This window comes from Lacerta agilis, chromosome 17, assembly GCF_009819535.1.
Source record: "Lacerta agilis isolate rLacAgi1 chromosome 17, rLacAgi1.pri, whole genome shotgun sequence".
Classification (NCBI taxonomy): domain Eukaryota; kingdom Metazoa; phylum Chordata; class Lepidosauria; order Squamata; family Lacertidae; genus Lacerta; species Lacerta agilis.
The window spans coordinates 23,938,162-23,952,591 of record NC_046328.1 but is presented as its reverse complement, the minus strand read 5'-3'; the positions used below and the strand labels follow the sequence as shown (position 1 = coordinate 23,952,591).

Sequence of the window (14,430 nt, the reverse complement as noted above, 5' to 3'; positions counted from 1 at the left end):
TTCTTTTGTCTGTCCTGAATGACTGATCTCCCAGTCATTTTCAGTTCTACTCTTTAAACAAACGGGGATATTCTCTGCCTGCTTTCTCAACACCATACAACCTGCCACCCTAAAAATTTAGCCTTTCCAAAGGTGTTGTAATTCTCACCTATCCTGATTCTGCTTTTCACCTGTTTCACCAGCTCTGTTGAGCAGCCACTGCCTCTCATCTATTACACAGGCTTGTGAGGAAGGGGGGAACTATATGAGCTGCTCAGAAAATGCAAGAAATATAAAATGCAACGGAAAAAGACCCTCTCATGTGTGTGTGATAATCAGTGCCGGATTTACATATAAGCTGAACAAGCTATAGGTTAGGGCCCACTCTCTTGGCCCCCCCCCCACAAAATTTAAAGGGAAAAAAAACTTAAGATAAAAAACAAAATAAAACCTACAGCAACAATGTTTTGTGTTGTGTTGGCTCCTATTATGTAAGTAATGGGCCCTGCCTGCTAGTCCGCTCCCTAAAATATCACTGGTTTGCTCATTTCTATATATAGGGTGCCTACATTCTGCGTGGACTAATTGCATGGCAACATGTGCAAATGGCTTCAGATACCTATTAGGTCCCTAAATTACCATATACTGTAGCATGTATTCAACACAAACAGCGACAATTTGTTGTTGACAAAGGACAGCTGAACATATAAAGGGCCCCGTTACCTTCAGTAGCTTAGGGCTTCATCAAACCTGAATCCGACTCTGGTTATAATATAAATGCAATAAATAAAGAAGTAAACTTGGCGCGTCTTTGCCAATTAACTTTAGTGCTGCTGTCAGGCTGAAAGCCCACCGGTGCTGTTGGACTGCCTGCCTGCGTGCAGCGCCAAAGGCTTTGAGGTCCCGGCAGGCAACCCTCAACCCTCGAGCGCTGACGACGCCTCTCCTCTCTCCTCCCCTCCGACGGGGCGGAGACCGGCAGCCGGGCAGCCCCTTCCCAGCACTGTCGGCTGGAAGATGGCGCAGCTGTCCGGGCTGCTCCTGGTCGAGCTGGCCCTGAACGCCGCCGCCTTCCTGTGCGGAGTCATTTGCTCCTCCGCCCTCACCGTCACCCAGGTAAGGCAATCCCGGACCCGCAAAGTCTCCCTTTACCATCCCATCCCGGGCAAAAAAAAAAAGTTCTCCTGCGCTTTTGCGCTTGTCCCGTTAAAGAGCCACCGCTTAGTGGCGCGAGAGTGCTTCTGAGCACGTGAAGAGGGCGCCGGGCTTTCGCTTGAGCGCAGAGGAGGGAGTGGCTGTGCACGACCAGAGCTGCACCGTTGGGCCTGCCAATGTGCAGAGTGTCCAGCATTTTTGCTTGTAACGTATCAAAAAGAAAGGGCACCCCTGAGTGCATGCAGAGAGCAATTTATGTTTCACAAGGTGGCTTAGAATTCATCTCCTCTTCCATGTTGGCTTTTGAGCGCCAGAACCTCTTTAGAAAAACAGTGTACTTTTATAACCGCCGAACACCCAACCTTTGCATGCATGGGGTGAGAGGAGGAGAGCTTCCAAATCAGAGGGTGTCACATGCACCTGATTTTTAAAAAATTAAAATGCAATCCCCAACTCGTCTATTATTGCCTTTCTGAGTTTGCATTCAGACTTCCCTGAGCTACCTTGGGTGGTGGAGAGTTTCAGCAGAGCTGGAAAGTTTTGTTGTTTTTTTAAACAATTTTTGCACTCGGCCAAGTCTCTAGTCCTCATGAGCCTTCCTATTCATACCACCACCCAGCCCTGCTGTAACAAGAGGCAGCTACACAAAACAGTTATGCCAACTTGAAACTGGTTTCGCCTAAGCGGCTTCATTCCTTGCAAATAGCTTTGGAAGTCTGCTGTTTTGCTGGAAAGGCCACAAAGGCTTCTGAAAAAAATGGTTCCAAAGGTTTTCTGTTGGGAACTGGGAAAATCTGAGCTCACAGCTACTGACCCAACCTCGGATTGTTGCAAAAGATTTATAATAATGCACCAAACTTGCATATTTTTAAAAAGCAGGCGCTGTGGTGTCGTGTCATATGAGCATCAGCCGTGCGCATTAATGCTCGTCAGCTGAGTGAGAGTTTGGCTGACTTCCTGCACAAATCCTTTTGCTGCCAGGAGCACTTTCACCCGACAGCCTTCCTGGCCTGTGTCACATGTGCTTGGCACTCACCTTACTGGCCTGTGCGGATGAACACTCCCTTGTTTTGGGATGGCCTATAGTTGCACCCATCAGCTCCTGGCAAAAAGAAGGGGAAGAAATGGAGGCAGTGAGAGATTTTACTTTCTGGGGCTCCATGATCACTGCAGATGGTGACAGCAGTCACGAAATTAAAAGACTCCTGCTTCTTGGGATTAAAGCAATGACAAACCTAGACAGCATCTTAAAAAGCAGAGACATCACCTTGCCGACAAAGGTCCGTATAGTTAAAGCTATGTTTTTCCCAGTAGTAATGTATGGAAGTGAGAGCTGGACCATAAAGAAGACTGATCGCCGAAGAATGGATGCTTTTGAATTATGGTGCTGGAGGAGACTCTTGAGAGTCCCATGGATCGCAAGAAGATCAAACCTATCCATTCTGAAGGAAATCAGCCCTGAGTGTTCACTGGAAGGACAGATCCTGAAGTTGAGGCTCCAGTACTTTGGCCACCTCATGAGAAGAGAAGACTCTTTGGAAAAGACCCTGATGTTGGGAAAGATGGAGGGCACAAGGAGAAGGGGACAACAGAGGATGAGATGGTTGCACAGTGTTCTTGAAGGGACTGGCATGAGTTTGGCCAAACTGTGGGAGGCAGTGGAGGATAGGGGTGCCTGGCGTGCTCTGGTCCATGGGGTCACGAAGAGTCGGACACGACTGAACGACTGAACAACAATAGTTGCACTGGCTCTTTCCCTGGGCACAATGGTTTGGAGGAAAGAAGAGGCAAAATTCTCAGCCTGGGGTTGACAAGTCTAAGAGTAAATGGCCATGGAACAGATGAAATTGCTCAGGCAATCAGGGAGGGGTTGGAGCAGATGCAGTTGTTGTTGTTGTTGTTGTTTTGTTGATTTGTTGCTCAGAGCAGTTTTAAAAATACCAAAATTATCATCAAGATAACGTAAGAGCCCTGCAACACACTTTTTTCTTTCTCAACACACTTTTTTCTTTACAATTTGAAACAACAGAAAGCTAAGATCACAATAGAATAAACTAAAACAAATTAAAAATTGTGGAATGCTCTCCCCAGGGAAGTTCATCTGTGGGAGTGGGGGTTATTGTTTTGTTTTTCTTATTGTTTTTATTATAAATTTAAAATAAAATAAAAAAATTCTTAAAATCTGGATGGGCTTGTCTAAATAAGAATGCCTTCAGCAGGCACGAGAAAAAAATACAGTGAAGGTTCCTGCCTGATATCAATAGGCAGGGAGTTCCATTGTTGGTGCTGCCACACTAATTTTAGTCAACAGTTGTGAAGTAATTTTAAAAAACGTATCCTTTATTAGAACAACCACAAAAGTTGTTTATTGCATTTATATGTCGTGTTCTTTCAAAGACCTCAAGGGGTTCCCCCTCCTTTAATCCTCGCCACAAACCTGTGAGGTAGGTTAAGTGGGGAGAGAGAGAATGAGAGAGAGAAAGACTGTTCTGTTCATGATCTCAGCCTGGGTTTCTGCTGCTCCTTGTAACGGTTAAACCACACTTGCTTCCTTTCATCATCAACAGCTTCAACACAGATTGCGCAAGCAACACCATTATTAGTTGCTGGGGGTAATGAAATTAACTTTTTTTAAAGAACCACATGCACACTAAACATTATATTTTCAAAACGTGAAGCAGAGAACTCTCTGGTTCTTGTAGCAAGGAGTTCCATAGGGCCCCGAGGCACTTTCAGCCTTTGAGGCAACTAGCTGTAATAAAAATAAGGCTGTCAATAACCCAAACACAAAATAAAGCACCGAAAAGAGATTGAGACATAACAGGATTTTTAAAAAATGAAATACAGTAAATGCTTTTCTGCCTGAGAGAGTATGTCACATTTGGGTCCATTATGCATAAAATAATAATAATAATAATAATAATAATAATAATAATAATAATAATACCTTTATTGTCATTGCACAACCTGTGTACAATGAAATTAAACAAGCCTCCCTCCTCCCCCCAAACACTCAATCTGCTCAAGTTCCTGAAAAAAGAAGTGTCTAAATTTGACGCCCCCTGTTGAGACCATTGCCATGGGCCAAATGGCCTTTCTGACAGGCCAAGCTAGGAATCAAGCAATGCTCTCACCTGCCTTTTCTAGCATAGTACAGGCAACCCCACCCCCCATTTATGTGTGTTCAAGGCGTGCACCACCCAAACTGTGTGCATTACTGTGAAGTGGCACAAAAGGGGGCAAAAATAGTGTGAAAATGGCAAAAAATTGTGCAAAAAACAGCACCTAGCAATCCCATGAACCTTTGCACCAACCTTTGAGGCCTGTGGAGAATTGGAGTGCGGAGGAAGGAGGTTTGGGGGGAGTGATTGTGATGGAGTTTGCTGGATTTTTGGGTTGTTGTTTTTTTAAGGGTTTTTCAAAGGTTTCCAGAGGGTGTTTACAGGCTTTTTCAATGGTGCTCCCAGTGCGATTTCACTTAAACGTGTGGTACCTTGGAACGTAGCCCCCACATAAATGGGGAGTTGCCTTTAATCTTTTTTCTTGGAAGTACGTGGCTTTCTGCAATTTCTGAGAGAACAAGTCCGAGGAACTTGCCATCCACGTTAAGGAAGCGACAGAAGAAGCGGTCACTGTGGGTTTATTTCTCTTCTGCCTGCATATGCTACAGGCATCGACTCGCACGCGACAGCCTTTACGTGCGGCACCGGGAAATAAATAAGTATATAGATTCAAACCTGGAAATGGCGGGAGAGAGCTGGAGAGTCTTCGTGGCATCAGAAGAGGATTTTCTGAGTCCAGGGGGATGGGAGGTGCAGTGGGGCTTTTTAGGCTGCTCAGCGCCCCCCCCCCCAGTGTACGCAAGGGGTTACACAGCTACAGCCCCACTTTTCCACGATTCCTAGAGCTTCCAGCCGGCTCCAGAGCTTCCATTCTAGCTGTGGATATTTTTGGGTACAGTATTTTTGGTCTGGATTGCAGGGGGTGCATCAGAGAGGGCATTTAAAGGGTGTTTAGAGGGTGCTCCCCACTTTTCACTTACGTGGGTGGGGCCCCCAGGATGTAACCCACCCACCCTGCAAAAGGGGTGGCGGCGGCGATGCATGTACTGTCTAGGGCAGGATTGGGGAGCCCTTTCAGCCCAAGGGGCAGATGCCCCTTCAGGTGGTGTGGCAGGTGCCAGTGGTGGGCGGGGCTGAAAGTAAAAGTGGGCAGGCTGTGGCTGTAAATTTTGCCTTTGTGCAATAGGCTCGGGACCCAAATAGCTAAAAGAGTACCCTCCCCATTGTCAGCCACCTCAGACAGTACAGTGGGCAGGGGAAGGGGTGTTGTTGGTGTCGCCTGTGGGGGCTGCTTGGTTGACATGGATCCATGACAGGGCCTTCTCAGCGGTGGCTCCCTTGGTAATAATAATAATAATATTTATTATTTGTACCCCGCCCATCTGGCTGGATTTCCCCAGCCACTCTGGGCGGCTTCCAACAGAAACCAAATACAACAATATCAAACATTAAAAACTTCCCTAAAAAGGGCTGCCTTCAGGTTTTTTCTGAATGTCAGGTAGTTGTTTATTTCCCTGACCTGTGATGGGAGGGCGTTCCACAGGGCGGGCGCCACTACCGAGAAGGCCCTCTGCCTGGTTCCCTGTAGTTTTGCTTCTCGCAGTGAGGGAACAGACAGAAGGCCCTCGGCGCTGGATCTCAGTGTCCGGGCTGAATCATGGGGGTGGAGACGCTCCTTCAGGTATACAGGACCGAGGCCGTTTAGGGCTTTAAAGGTCAGCACCAACACTTTGAATTGTGCTCGGAAACGTACTGGGAGCCAATGCAGATCTCTCAGGACCGGTGTTATGTGGTCTCGGCGGCCACTCCCAGTCACCAGTCTAGCTGCCGCATTTTGGATTAATTGCAGTTTCCGGGTCACCTTCAAAGGTAGCCCCACATAGAGCGCATTGCAGTAGTCCAAGCGGGAGATAACCAGAGCATGCACCACTTTGGTGAGACAGTCCGCGGGCAGGTAGGGTCTCAGCCTGCGTACCAGGTGGAGCTGGTAGACAGCTGCCCTGGATACAGAATTAACCTGCGCTTCCATGGACAGCTGTGAGTCCAAAATGACTCCCAGGCTGCGCACCTGGTCCTTCAGGGGCACAGTTACCCCATTCAGGACCAGGGAATCCTCCACACCTGCCCTCCTCCTGTCCCCCAAGAACAGTACTTCTGTCTTGTCAGGATTCAACCTCAATCTGTTAGCCGCCATCCATCCTCCAACCGCCTCCAGGCACTCACACAGGACCTTCACGGCCTTCACTGGTTCTGATTTGAAAGAGAGGTAGAGCTGGGTATCATCCGCATACTGATGAACACCCAGCCCAAACCCCCTGATGATCTCTCCCAGCGGCTTCATATAGATATTAAAAAGCATGGGGGAGAGGACAGAACCCTGAGGCACCCCACAAGTGAGAGCCCAGGGGTCTGAACACTCATCCCCCACCACCACTTTCTGAACACGGCCCAGGAGGAAGGAGCGGAACCACTGTATAACAGTGCCTCCAGCTCCCAACCCCTCTAGCCGGTCTAGAAGGATGTTATGGTCGATGGTGTCAAAGGCCGCTGAGAGATCCAGCAGAACTAGGAAACAGCTCTCACCTTTGTCCCTAGCCCGCCGGAGATCATCGACCAGCGCGACCAAGGCGGTTTCAGTCCCATGGTGAGGCCTGAATCCCGATTGGAAGGGATCCAAATGGTTCGCTTCTTCCAGGCGTGCCTGGAGTTGTTCAGCAACCACCCTCTCAATCACCTTGCCCAAGAATGGTAGATTTGAGACTGGGCGATAGTTGGCCATATTGGCCGGGTCTAAAGATGTTTTTTTAAGAAGCGGTTTAATGACCGCCTCTTTCAGCGGGGCTGGGAAGGCTCCCTCACAGAGGGAAGCATTCACCACCCCGCGCAGCCCATCGCCCAGCCCCTCCCGGCTAGCTTTTATAAGCCAGGATGGGCAAGGATCAAGGAGACAGGTGGTTGGTTTCACTCGTCCAAGCAGCCTGTCCACATCCTCGGAGGTAACAGACTGAAATTGATCCCACGCAACTGGACTAGACAGGACTCTGGCACTCTCCCGCCCTGGCCCTGCTCCCACGGTGGAGTCTATCTCTTTCCGAATCTGAGCGATTTTATCTGCAAAAAACTTTGCAAACGCATTGCAGGAGATCTTGGGGTCCCTACCAGGCCCCGATGACGAAGGTGGCTCCGATAGATTCCGAACCACCTGAAAGAGTCTCCTGCTGCTATTTTCCGCAGATGCAATAGAGGCGGTGAAGAAAGTCTTCTTCGCCGTCGCTATCGCCACTTGGTAGGCTCGACGTTGAGCTCTAACCTGTGTTCGGTCGGATTCAGAATGGGTTTTCTGCCACCGGCGCTCTAGCCGTCTCAACGATTGTTTCATCGCCCTCAGCTCCGGGGAAAACCACGGGGCTGTCCGGGCTCCATGCAACCGGAGAGGGCGCTTCGGAGCCAAACAGTCAATAGCCCTGGTTAGCTCCACATTCCAGCGGGCCACCAGGGAATCGGCTGAAAGGCCATCAACATGGGATAAAGTATCCCCTACCACTCTCTGGAAACCATTTGGATCCATTAAGTGGCGGGGGCGGACCATCCGAATTGGTCCCACCTCCCTGCAGAGGGGAAGGGTTGCGGAGAAGTCCAGTTGTACCAGGAAGTGATCTGACCATGGCACTTCTTTAGTTTCACTTTTTTTTAATGTCAGATCACCAACATCCATAGAGGTGAATACCAGGTCTATGGCATGTCCTCGGCTATGAGTTGGACCAGACTTATTCAGGGACAGCCCCATGGAGGCCATGCTTTCCATGAAGTCCCGAGCGGCCCCTTGTAAGGTCGTGTCGGCATGGATGTTAAAATCCCCTAGGACGACCAAACTAGGTGACTCCAGGAGAACATCCGCCACGACCTGAAGCAGCTCGGGCAGGGAATCCTTGGTGCAGCGGGGAGGTCGGTACACCAAAAGGAATCCTGTACTGCCCCTATTGCCCAACTTCCAGAACATGCACTCAGAGAACTGGGTCTTCCCAATAGGACGCCTGGTGCAAACTAATGACTTCCTAAAAATCACTGCAACCCCCCCTCCCCGCCCAGATGGCCTGGGTTGCTGTGCGTAAGAGAAACCTGGTGGACAAGCAGCGGCAAGGACAGGCCCATCCGCTTCATCCAACCAAGTCTCTGTTACACATGCCAGGTCAAGTCCACCATCCACAATCAAGTCGTGGATGGCAGTGGTTTTATTCAACATTGACCTGGCATTGCACAGCAGCATCTTCAGGTCATGTGGGTATCCCTTGCTGAATCCAGTATCCGTCCGGTCAGGACCAGACCCGGAGGCAGGAATAGTCCTCAGACAACGACTAAACCTGCCTCCTCGGCAATGACATGGTCTGGTCTTAGCGTAACTCCTCCTCCTGCCCGTGATCACTGAGATCGGTTGTCCCAGTGCATCCCACCCTGTGGAACCTGCCCCAGCCATTTTGTTGGCCGGGACCCCCTCCCAGGCAGCCCTGACCCCACCCCTTAAGAACAAAATTAAACCTATATAAAAACAGAAAACAAAACACAACAATACAAACCAAAAACTATAAAAATTACAAGTAACCAAAATTATACAAAACTCAAAACCCCACTAAACATCTATCCCACCCCCACAACAAGAAAACTTAAAAAGATGAAAAGAAATAATAATAATAATAATAGAAACATTTTAAAACATTTAAGAAAAAAAAGAAAAAAGAAAAAAAACATTTAAAAAAGAGCTGGACAGCAGCAGCACTCAGGCACTCAGGCAGGGGGGTCCTCCTGGGCAGCAGCAACCAGCAGCAAAGCAGAGGCAGCAGCAGTCCTTTTGAGGCCTTACCAGGCCCCGCCCTGGGCCAGATGGTGAGTGGCAGGAACGGGGCCCTCAGGCACTCAGGCAGGGGAGTCCTCCTGGGCAGCAGCAACCAGCAGCAAAGCAGAGGCAGCAGCAGTCCTTTTATGGCTTTTAGGAGGAATCCCCATCCTTTCTCACTTTATCCCTCTCTTCCTTCCAGGGGGAGTTTGGTGGCCAGTGCATCCTGTATGGGTCTGTGCGCTACAACGGGACTCTGAGCTTAACCACTTCCAGCCACGTCTCGCTTTGCTACTTCGTCTCAGCCATCTCCCTCCTGGCCGCCATTTCGTCCTTCGTGGCTCTTCTCCGCAGCATCTACATTTCCTGCTTCAGCAACAGCGAGAGACAGTCGTGAGTCGCGAAGGCGGGGAGCGAAATGGGGAGGTTTCCAGTTGGGTTGGGTTTGGCTTATTCTTGACAGCCCCTGTCCTGTGTCTCTCTCCCGCAGGGGTGACGTGTGGGTCAAGGTGTTCTTGGTTATCTCAGCCGTGGTCCTCTTCTTCTTGCTCATCTCGGCCTGCATTCTTCGGGTCGGCATGGATGCTCTCTGTGGGTCCATTCATACTTCTGCTGCTGCACCGAGGCAAGTGCCAAAAGATGCTCAGTCCTCGCTTGGATTGATTGGTTGGTTGCCTTTATAGCTCACCTTTTCTCAAAGGAGCTTAAGGTGGTGGGCCTGGTTCTTCCCCCTTCCTTGTTGAATCCTCACAGCCAGGCTGTGAGGTAGGTCAAGCTGAGAGGCAGTGATTGGTCCAGGATCCTTTGGTGGGAAGCCATGACTGTTTAAAGTGGCATCTTAGCACATTAGATGTATTGTATTAATGTGGTCCGTGTATTAATGGCTCGATATATTTGTTTCTCTCAGAAGTCTCCCCCCCCCCGCTCTTTTTCCCTCTGGGCTTTGGGCTCAACAACCGGAAGTCTTTGGTTAATTCTCTCTTGGTTAGTTTTTTAGTGAAACTTATTTATTTAATTGGAAAGCAGCTGAGATCTCACAAGGTCTTTTTGCCTTGATAGCTTAAGTTATACAAGCTCCATTATCATCAGCGGATAGTCTGGCTCAGAAGCCTTGGGGTAAATGATATCAGAGTACCGCATGTCTGCCTGCTAGGAAATCGTTTTGATGGGCAGGCGACTTTAAATAGGTAGTGGTTTACGTAGGCACCCTCCACAATAAATGTAGGTCTGGATGTGGCCTGTCTGCTATACCTCTAAAATCCTGAACTCAGGGAATACAAGATGCCGGTGGGGGGGGGGGGTGTAATTTGCATGACAGGCTGTAGCTCAGTGGTAGAGCATCTGCTTTGAATGCAGAAGGTCCCACATTCAATCCCTGGGATCACCCAGTAGGAGTAGGAGAGATTCCAGTCTGAAACTCTGGAGAGCCATTGCCGATCTGTGTAGACAATACTGAGAAAGCAGGTTCCTATTTAAATGTGACACACACACACACAAACACGCACGAGATATTATTTACTGCCTTGTTGTTGTTCAGTCGTTCAGTCGTGTCCGACTCTTCGTATCCGCATGGACCAGAGCACGCCAGGCACCCCTATCCTCCACTGCCTCCCACAGTTTGGCCAAACTCATGCCAGTCGCTTCGAGAACACTGTCCAACCATCTCATCCTCTGTCGTCCCCTTCTCCTTGTGCCCTCCATCTTTCCCAACATCAGGGTCTTTTCCAGAGAGTCTTCTCTTCTCATGAGGTGGCCAAAGTACTGGAGCTTCAACTTCAGGATCTGTCCTTCTAGTGAGCACTCAGGGCCGATTTCCTTGAGAATGGATAGGTTTGATCTTCTTGCGATCCATGGGACTCTCAAGAGTCTCCTCCAGCACCATAATTCTAAAGCATCAATTCTTCGGCGATCAGCCTTCTTTATGGTCCAGCTCTCACTTCCATACATTACTACTGGGAAAACCATAGCTTTAACTATACGGACCTTTGTCAGCAAGGGTCGACATATACTACTGCCTTAGTATTATATAAATAATGTGTGTATGAGATTATTTGCTGTATATTAGTATTATATGAATAAAGTACAGTAGTAAATAAAGGGACTTGTGCAATGGGGTTTGCATCATATTTCTATGCTTTTAGATAGAAGTTCCCATTGTTATTCTAGATTATATGGATAAATATGTGTAGGTAAATAATGCATTGTATTCATGTTATTATAGAATACTTCAGATATGAAAATTATATATACTGTATTTTTCCGTGTATAAGACTATATTTCCCCCCAATTTTTTTAAGTTTAAAATTGGGGGTCATCTTATGCATGGAATGTTGCAATTAAGTATATAAATAAATTTATTTTGGGCTCAAAAAAAATAGGGATCGTCTTACACATGGGGGCGTCTTATACACGGAAAAATAGGCTACATAATATGCCACACACAAAAATAGATCCTTGTTCTATTTTAAGGGGAACCCAGGTTGAATCCCTGGCAACATCTACAGGTAAGACTGGCATTGCCCCCTGCCTAGAACCCTGGAGGGCTGCTGCCAGACAGTGTAGACCACACTGAGGTAGATGGACCATTAATCTGACTGGGTCCTCAACAGTTTCCTGGGCACTTGTTTTCACTTGAGTGACACCTTTCAGCTACAGTGAGTTAACTGCCCTTGCTTGTCTCTCCTCGCTTTCCGCCTTGTAGTTGTCAAGAAGCTCAGCACCGCCCTTGGGTCCAGCCCTATCGTGCCGCAAGGTTTTATGACAACCTCTACACTGCAGAGGTGAGTGGTCCTTAAATGGCAGACTATTGAATCGAAGCTATTTGTCGCTGTTCCTCAGCTTCTCCTTGGCAAAAGGGTCTTATCTCAGTCACACCCCCAGGTACAGAAATCTAGTCTTAACTGTACTTAAAATTTGTTCATGTTCTGGCAGCATAATCCACATCCTTACAAATGTGTTTACTAACTTTATGCACCATTGTAGATGCCACACAATACCCATCCGGCATCTTATCTTTTAGTGTGGTGGCACCTACACTTTGGAACTCCCTGCCACTTGACAGCAGGCAGGCGCCTTCACTGTATCCTTTTCTGCACCTGCTAAAAACATTTCGGTTTGGACAAGCCTACCCAGCGATCTAGAATGCCGACGTGTGTTTTAATCTGTTTTTAGCTTATTGCTGTTTTTTAACTGTTTTTACTGATAGTTTTTTTTCCTACAGTGGTGCACACATTTTATGAACTATAAGAAATTAAAAATTTACAGCTGCTTTTCCCAACCTGGTGCCCTCCCAACGTTTTGGAATGCAACTCCTGTCTATACAGTCCACGGCTCAATACAGCCGTCGAAATCCAAAACATCTAGAGGGCACCTGGTTGCACGAAGCTGGTTTTCATTCTGACTTTGCCCATTCTTCTCCTTTCCCGGCTTCAGTCGGCTGCCTGGGTGAACTTCTTCTTCTGGTGTTTGACGGCGTTGCTGCTGTACTTGGAGAGTGTTGGCAAATTCCCATTCCTGCCCCCTCAGAGCAGTGGCCTCACGTGGACCGACGACGAGACAGCGCCTATCATTGGGGATGGACCACGTGGGCCATCATGAAGTGGGGGTATCGCCAACATTATCATCACTGCTGCTTTTTAGGGAGCAGCTCTGGGGCACCCCGCTTTTGCCTTCTCTTTCCCATGAGCTTCATAGAAGAGGGGGGTCTCTCTCCCTTATTGTGCCCGGACAGCAAAACATTCCGAAGAACCACCTGTTAACTTCTAATGGACTCCTTCACGTTAACTTGGCTGCTCGACTAAAAATTGCAGAATTGCAAGAACCCAGAAGGTGGCCAGCAGCTTAACTGTTTGAGCAATGGCTCTGCAGATGTTTGCATTTCCAAGGTGGAAATTTTGACATTTGAGATAGAATGGGCCAAAGGAAAGGCAAAAGTCTTTTGACTTCCTTGCTACCTGGAGTTGACTTGTGGAGTACGTTCAGGAATGTCCCCAAGGTCCTCATCTTTCGTCTGCCTTCCTGAAACTGCGGAACACTACCTGAAGTGACTTCTGTAGTCATTTGGACTCAGTAATTTCTCCTACAGTACTTTGGAGAATCTCAAAAGCTTTCCAACGGCTTGTTCTTCTGCTCTGCAGTGAGGGAGAACTTGCCTGTTCCTATTGTTTTCTCACAAAAATCAATAAAATATATTTTTAAAAGAACTTCAGATGGACAAGCACCTTCTGGAGTGAGTTGCTGGACTTTTAATATTGCCTGAAGGCTACCGTATGGGCCATAGAATCTGCCTCTTTCCCATGTTTAACAGCGTCCTGTAACTTCCCGCCTACCCATTCTCAGCCCCTCTTGAAAACGGTCAGTCTCCGCTACAGGACAATGTAGGAAGATAGGAATCTTCTTGTGCTTAGTGAGGACATTGGTTCATTAGCTCAGTATTGTCTACACTGACTGGCAGCAGCTCTCAGGGTTTCAGACAGTGAGTTTCCCCCCAGTCCTTCCTGGACATGCCCAGGATTGAACCTGGACATTTGCATTTAAAAGCAGATGCTATACCACTGAAAGGATGAAAGGTGGGCTGTGTCTCTGTAAGAGCCAAATTTTCATACCTGTGTGGACTGGGAACAGGTCAGGGAACCCTCACCTGCTGCTAGTGTTGAGCTCCGTTCAGCTTTGCAGCTCTGGGTCCCAATAACTCACATCCTCCAGGCATCTGGCCTGGGCACCCTCCTAAGAGGAGGCGTTTTTCCTGTGAAGGGACTGGGCCTTGTTTTTGCAGATGGCTGAGCATTATACAGTCGACTCGCAACTTGCATACATTTAATTGCAGCTTTACGCGCTTGGTGGCTGGCAAGCTGAAATTGCACAAATTAAACACGTGACATGCACAGTGGAGAGTTTAAAAGCTCTCAGACTGGCTTACCAGGCTCTGGGAAGCTACTGTTAGATCTTGTGAGAGCTACCCAGAGCCTGCGCAACAGCCTCCCAGAGTCCAGCAAGCAAGACACACCTGGTGCACCAGCTTTGGAAAGGTAGGGATGGTTGTGCAGACGTGGTTTGGGGGTTGAATATACGCCATTTCGGCTTTAAGCACAACCACACACACACATGGAACGTGCTGCAAGTTGACTATGGGAATGCATAGCTAGTTTGTCTGGTGTGTATCTATCTTGTTTGCCCGTTTGTGGGTGATAAGGGTTAACTTGTGTAGCTGATAGGAGGAGCCAGTGATGTCCATATGAAGCAGGTAGACAAAGGCTTTTTTAAAAGGAGGCTAGCTTGGAGGTGGGTAGATCAAGGTGGATCTCTGCATGCTAAGGAAAAACTTGGGAGAGAAAGCCAGCAAAGGAGGGCTGTGCAAAGAGAACAAAGGAGTAAGATTTCATTTTGTTTTGGCAAGCCTATCCG

At 48.1% G+C, this 14,430-nt stretch overlaps 1 protein-coding gene across 1 annotated transcript; it reads left to right on the top strand.

The window, feature by feature from the left end:
* The first annotated feature begins 932 nt into the window (after positions 1-932).
* On the top strand, positions 933-13,229 carry TMEM179B (transmembrane protein 179B). Its single transcript, XM_033135916.1, has 5 exons — positions 933-1,095; positions 9,230-9,420; positions 9,518-9,652; positions 11,729-11,807; positions 12,460-13,229. The coding sequence occupies exons 1-5, from the start codon at positions 997-999 to the stop codon at positions 12,622-12,624; spliced, it is 669 nt and encodes a 222-aa protein (XP_032991807.1). The 5' UTR covers positions 933-996; the 3' UTR covers positions 12,625-13,229.
* Positions 13,230-14,430: the final 1,201 nt, after the last annotated feature.

What these genes read in the sequence shown, in the direction of transcription:
- TMEM179B (XM_033135916.1), top strand. Translation starts at nt 997, where the DNA reads ATGGCGCAGCTGTCCGGGCTGCTCCTGGTCGAGCTGGCCCTGAACGCC. An exon ending in CCGCCCTCACCGTCACCCAG is followed by an intron (nt 1,096 to 9,229) that starts GTAAGGCAATCC and finishes TCTTCCTTCCAG; the next exon opens with GGGGAGTTTGGTGGCCAGTG. An exon ending in AGCAACAGCGAGAGACAGTC is followed by an intron (nt 9,421 to 9,517) that starts GTGAGTCGCGAA and finishes TCTCTCCCGCAG; the next exon opens with GGGTGACGTGTGGGTCAAGG.